The sequence below is a fragment of the Actinia tenebrosa genome, unplaced genomic scaffold, assembly GCF_029948245.1.
Source record: "Actinia tenebrosa isolate PJP-AT-01 unplaced genomic scaffold, QUT_ActTen_1.0 PGA_scaffold8__29_contigs__length_14323225, whole genome shotgun sequence".
NCBI lineage: Eukaryota > Metazoa > Cnidaria > Anthozoa > Actiniaria > Actiniidae > Actinia > Actinia tenebrosa.
The window spans coordinates 239826-244996 of record NW_028292585.1 but is presented as its reverse complement, the minus strand read 5'-3'; the positions used below and the strand labels follow the sequence as shown (position 1 = coordinate 244996).

Genomic DNA, 5171 nt, shown 5'->3' with positions numbered 1-5171 from the left:
CGTAATGCGATACCGTTTCCGGTCAGTTACATCTTGCATCTCAAGGTCGAGCGCGATCTTCAGACCTCCTGGGCGTTTTTTAAACGCAAATCTTAATATCATTTGTACAAATTTGACTTCTGTAAAAATTGTTTTGTTTTAAATTTCAAACATTTAAATTGTTAAACACTTTCTTTGGGTGAAGCACTGGAAGCTCACAGTCGACTTTTGGATCACAAAATTCATTAGACAATTTCAGTAACGCTAAAAGATTATTTCAGGGACAAAATTGACTAGTAACATTTCTTTGATGTAAAAAACCGAAAGATTATAAAAGACATTCAAAATCAACTGCGTTACAAAGCTATGCTATTATTGGGTTACCTGTTGATGGACTTCGAACATTCATTATTTAGTACCCAGGCTTTCTCTGGCATTATTTTTCATCGACCAGCGGTATTGCCCAATACTTTTCAAGATGGCGGACGAAGAAGAAGAAGATTACATGTCAGATAAATATTTACTTGAAGCTCCGAGTTCCACTGAGAGACTTCCAATTGATAAACGTACTGCTTATAAAATCAAAAAGGAGCTACAGCACAAGCTTTCTAATGTGAAGAATAAAGCTAAACCTTTAAAAGAAAAGGAAAAGGAGAAGAGAGAGGAAGGAATGTCTACTGCTCTCGACTCGACCAACATTGGGTTTGCTTTACTGCAGAAGATGGGATACAAGAAAGGCACGGGCCTTGGAAAGGAAGGTATTAAATATTGGAAATTTTAATTTTCACACCTTTATTTATTTTCTAGAGAGCTGAGGAATATACTGATCACAGCTTTATACCCACGATGGCACATTAATAATAGTAATAATAATAACTATTTTATATAGCGTAAATATCGCATGGCTTCACCAACGATCACTCTCAAACCATACAAACATATGAATTCGTAAATCATGCTCTATATTTTGCTATTTTCACATATATTGCACTAAGTTTAACACACGTCATGCATAACCTCTGTGCCACACTGTATCATTGAGCAATAACACCACTCTACTCCCATGATTTTTTTCTGATTTCTTCGTTTATGAGGAAGGGATAGTGATTTTGTTTTTAATTCTTTACAGGTACTGGCAGGGCTGAACCAATTCCAATTTCACTAAAATCTGGTGAGTTTATATATAACATTTATGTCATGATCTAAAAAGTGCATGAGTAACTGATATTCTGGTCTTTGAAAAGGATAAAATCATTAAAAAGATGAAGCTAACTAAAGACAAATAAAATAGATAAATTCACATTACTGGACGCATCCTGCAATTTGATTGGCTCATAACGCCCCGGGGTACTCTTGCCGGTTTAGGGTATGGATGTGCCGCTGAGCCCTCTGAACCCTGACCCTGTTCCAGAGTAAAAATCGCTGAAAGTCATACCCTGTTCCAGAGCAACATCGCTAAAAACCCTGTTCCAGAGAGGAGAGATCATCATTTCATATACCCTGTTCCAGAGCGAGCACAATTATATATACCCTGTTGCAGAGTAGGATCGCTGAAAACCATACTCTGTTTGGCAGCACGTACCTGCATAGCGAATATAGGGAAGACCCCCCCCGGGCATCACACACCCAATCAGTATTATTGTTATATCCTAATTACAAAATTCAATTTTGACCAATCACAAGAAATAATAGTGTCATAGGCTGGTCAGCAATTAGAAAATGAAGTTTTGTAAAACAGTTGTTTTTATCCAAGATAGAGGAGGCCTTGGACGAGATGTGCATGTCAAAAGGCAACAAGAAATCAGAGAAAAATTATTTGAAGAAAGAGAGAAAAAGAGGTCGAAGCTGCAGGAAATAAAACAAGAAGACTTCAGGAAACACATGAGTAACAAATTTGTGGATAAAACAATACAATCAGATTTATACAAGAGCCAGAAAGCTTGTGAACAACTGGACACAGCAAAGGTTATTTGTCTTTTATTGATTTTTTTTTTTTCAATTTACAACTCATTGATCCATTGACCTTAAAACTATTATCTATTACCAATGTTCATAACAAATTTCTTTTGCTCTTATTAGCTAACTTTGTTTTGTCAAAATATATTCACTAAAAACATTGCACCTAAATTTGCTTTTAGGAATTGACATGTAAAGAAGCCTGGTTCTGGCCAGAGATTAAAAAAGAGGAGGAAGAAGAAGAAGAAGAAGAAGAAGCAACTGAAAATACAAATGAACCAGAGCTAGAGGTACTACAGATTATTTTCTTCTTTTTATTGAGTAATGTGAAAAACGTTTTCCCCTTTGCTGCACAATTTCCCCGTCTCAAACGTCCTGGGTTCGGTTGTACAAAAAGACTGGACAGTGCTGTCTGATGGATAAATCTTATCCAGTGGAAAGATAGCACTATCCACCCTTCGTACAACCAGGCCCTGGAGATATACTCTTTGCCCTTTTAGTTATATCCATGGATTTGCAATGATAAGTGGTAAAGGAAAAATTAAATGCTGATGTTAATTTATGTGTATATTTCAGCCTTATGAAAAGTTAATCCAATTAACACAATATTTGAGAACCCAACATTATTACTGTATATGGTGTGGTATCACCTACAATGGTAAGAAAGCAAGAGAATATGAACTAAGAGAAGGAATCCCCCCTATATAGCCTTGTAACCGTCATGTGCACAGTTTGATGCTATTTTTAGCTTGGAGATATTTTGAGCGAAGAACCTGATTAGTTGATTCTTTGAGGGTAGGCGGCTTCTAGTCTTGCAGTAAACAAAAGCCTGTGTTTTTGTCGCTTTTCGTGTCCTAAAACGAGGCATTAAAGGAAGCATGATTATCGCGCGGGCATGGTAATGAGTTAAAAATAATATCGATGATTCTAAAAATAGCATCAAAGTGTGCACATGATGGGGCGTGGTGATTCCTTCTCTTAGTTCATTTTCTCTTGTAAGAAAGTATATAAAGTTTATGCATAAATATTATTGTGGTAATCAAGTCTGCTGTTAATGTCAATGCCAAAATGAGGCAATGTACCAGTTGCAGAAAATAATGATGAGAGATTTATAAAAGGAGTAGAGTGACCACAGTAAATCCGTGAAACTTTAGAAATACTAAATAGCACAATTTCATGCAAATTCCATTGTTTTCTATTGTTTAACTAGCACTATTTTGTACTATTTAGTAATTAGTGTTTCATGGATTTACTGTGGTCACTCTAGCTTTATTTTACTTTTTGTTTTCCTTTTTTGCTTTCTGCCTCCTTTCTTTCTCTCTTTCCCCCTCTTTTTAAAACTCACACTTATATAATTGTCTAGAGAACAACTTGTGTAATTTTGGTTTATATATCGCACCTGCTCGTCATTGGCTAAAGGATGCGAGCACTGTGATTGGATAGTTTGCTTTCTCGTTTTTTCGATTGGTTCAGAGCGGAAATCATTTGAGAGTCACGCTATTACAGATTTTTCTCTCATCCATATGTTTTCGTTGCAGATGAATCAGATTTAGCACAAAACTGCCCAGGAGACACAGCAGAAGATCACGATTAGAACTAAATTATTTAAAATTCGTTTATCAGAAAAGCAATAAAAAAGAGCTGTATTTATAAAACTATCACAAATTTACCTCTCTCTCCTTCTTTCCACGAGACCTGAAAAACATTTAAAAAGTTTCTGAAAAATTGGGTACTGAAGAATCCCGTATAATATTACAGTTTTCTTGTAACTTTATTACAAGGGTCTTTCTAATGTTCTTAGATAAAGTTTTACAAGCGACTAATCTTTTACACTGTAAATTGCTAGAAATGTTTAATTCATTTTGTATTTTTAAAAACTCTCATTGCTTTCAACCTATTATATTCCTCGTTAAAATATTTTTACTTTGTATAATACCGAAGTCAGTGAAGAAAATAAACTATATATAAATCACTTTTTAAAACTTTTTTGCTGTTCTCACTCCACTGAAATCAATATCTTTGTATTCGAAAATGTGGTTAAGTTAACCAAACGGATTTGGATGACCGTGATGATGGTCAAGGCATTCTCGTAGACGTAAGGTTTCAGTTTTGGCACTGGGGTCTTAAATAAATGTGGTCAAATCTTTATGTATCTTATACAGGAGAATTCAATACGAAATTGTCACCCACAATTTCATATAATAAATTGGAATAAACAAGTCAATTCATAAACAAAGTATAAAAACAGATTTTTTTAAATAAACATGCCTCGTCTTTGTTTTGACAAAGAGTTCAAGTTTCCTGTATTTACTAGGTTGCCTATGGCAACTATCTAGATATAATAGAGTGCAGTTCTTCTAGAATAAGTCTTTGTCTCTCAACAAACTCTTGGATGCAAAAAGACGATCTTTTTCAGCGAGTTATGTGCAAAACCAACCGTTTTTTGGAAAGTCAGAAAAATTTAATATTGAAAATTGTTTACAGAGAACAACTAACCATGAATTTAAAAAAAGGAATTTGTTTTCTGGTTTGCGATAATTTTTAGACAGTTGTGTTTTCGTTTCCTTTGTGAACCTATGTTTTTTGTTTTTCAGGAATAAAATAAGTGCAGAACTCAGTGTGAGTGAGTTACTTTGAATGTCAGATGAAACAGCACGACACTGAGTCCACGACAATCCCACCACTGGACGTTTGCCCAGGCTCTATTCGCCGGAGATATTTTTGTATAAATCATTTATCCGTTCAAAAATAAAACCATAATTTTTCTATCTCGCTATGTTGCTATAGATACTTTAGCCCGCGGAAACACAACAGTGAATATCAGAACTAAGGCTGACAGCCCTCAGGGTCAGGAAATGTGTTCATTGTTTTCTGTTTATTTAATTTACTTCTGGTAAGTCTTCTAGCATTATCGTAATCGTAGTTCCTACACTACGTGTGATGGTAACCATGCTAACCAAAGCGTTATTTTTCGCTTGTAATGTTGTGATTGAAAACTAAGAGTTCCCATTAACAAAAAGTCTTCAGTAAGTGTGTATTCTAACGTTATTATACTCATTCTGAGAGGTTTTCTTTTTTTATCTCTGAAAAACTTTCTGTTTTTTTTCCAGTAGCAGTCTTGTGTTCCACTTGTTCAGGATTCAATATTTTCTTGTCTTCTCTACGGAACAGAGTACAGCAAGTTGTTATAAGAGAAAATCAGTTTGTTCTCCTGTTGAGGAATTATTTCTTACACT

General features: G+C 34.9%; 1 protein-coding gene across 4 annotated transcripts; it reads left to right on the top strand.

The window, feature by feature from the left end:
- Window positions 1-393: 393 nt before the first annotated feature.
- Window positions 394-5147, top strand: LOC116296982 (G patch domain-containing protein 11). 4 transcript variants are annotated; one of them, XR_016118726.1, is made up of 7 exons: window positions 394-737; window positions 1109-1150; window positions 1733-1944; window positions 2118-2225; window positions 2512-2593; window positions 4530-4828; window positions 5049-5147. XR_016118726.1 is itself a non-coding variant. In XM_089024258.1 (6 exons), the coding sequence occupies exons 1-6, from the start codon at window positions 458-460 to the stop codon at window positions 4538-4540; spliced, it is 735 nt and encodes a 244-aa protein (XP_088880384.1). In that variant the 5' UTR covers window positions 394-457; the 3' UTR covers window positions 4541-5021. The 4 variants fall into 4 exon arrangements, 2 of the variants coding, with proteins under 2 accessions (XP_088880384.1, XP_031560976.1); XR_016118725.1 differs by having other exon boundaries at window positions 5046-5114; XM_089024258.1 differs by lacking the exon at window positions 5049-5147 and having other exon boundaries at window positions 4530-5021.
- The last annotated feature ends 24 nt before the right edge of the window (window positions 5148-5171 follow it).

Coding starts and splice junctions, on each gene's coding strand:
- LOC116296982 (XM_031705116.2), top strand. CDS start 458: ATGGCGGACGAAGAAGAAGAAGATTACATGTCAGATAAATATTTACTT. Junction 738..1,108: donor CACGGGCCTTGGAAAGGAAG/GTATTAAATATT, acceptor AATTCTTTACAG/GTACTGGCAGGGCTGAACCA. Junction 1,945..2,117: donor AACAACTGGACACAGCAAAG/GTTATTTGTCTT, acceptor ATTTGCTTTTAG/GAATTGACATGTAAAGAAGC.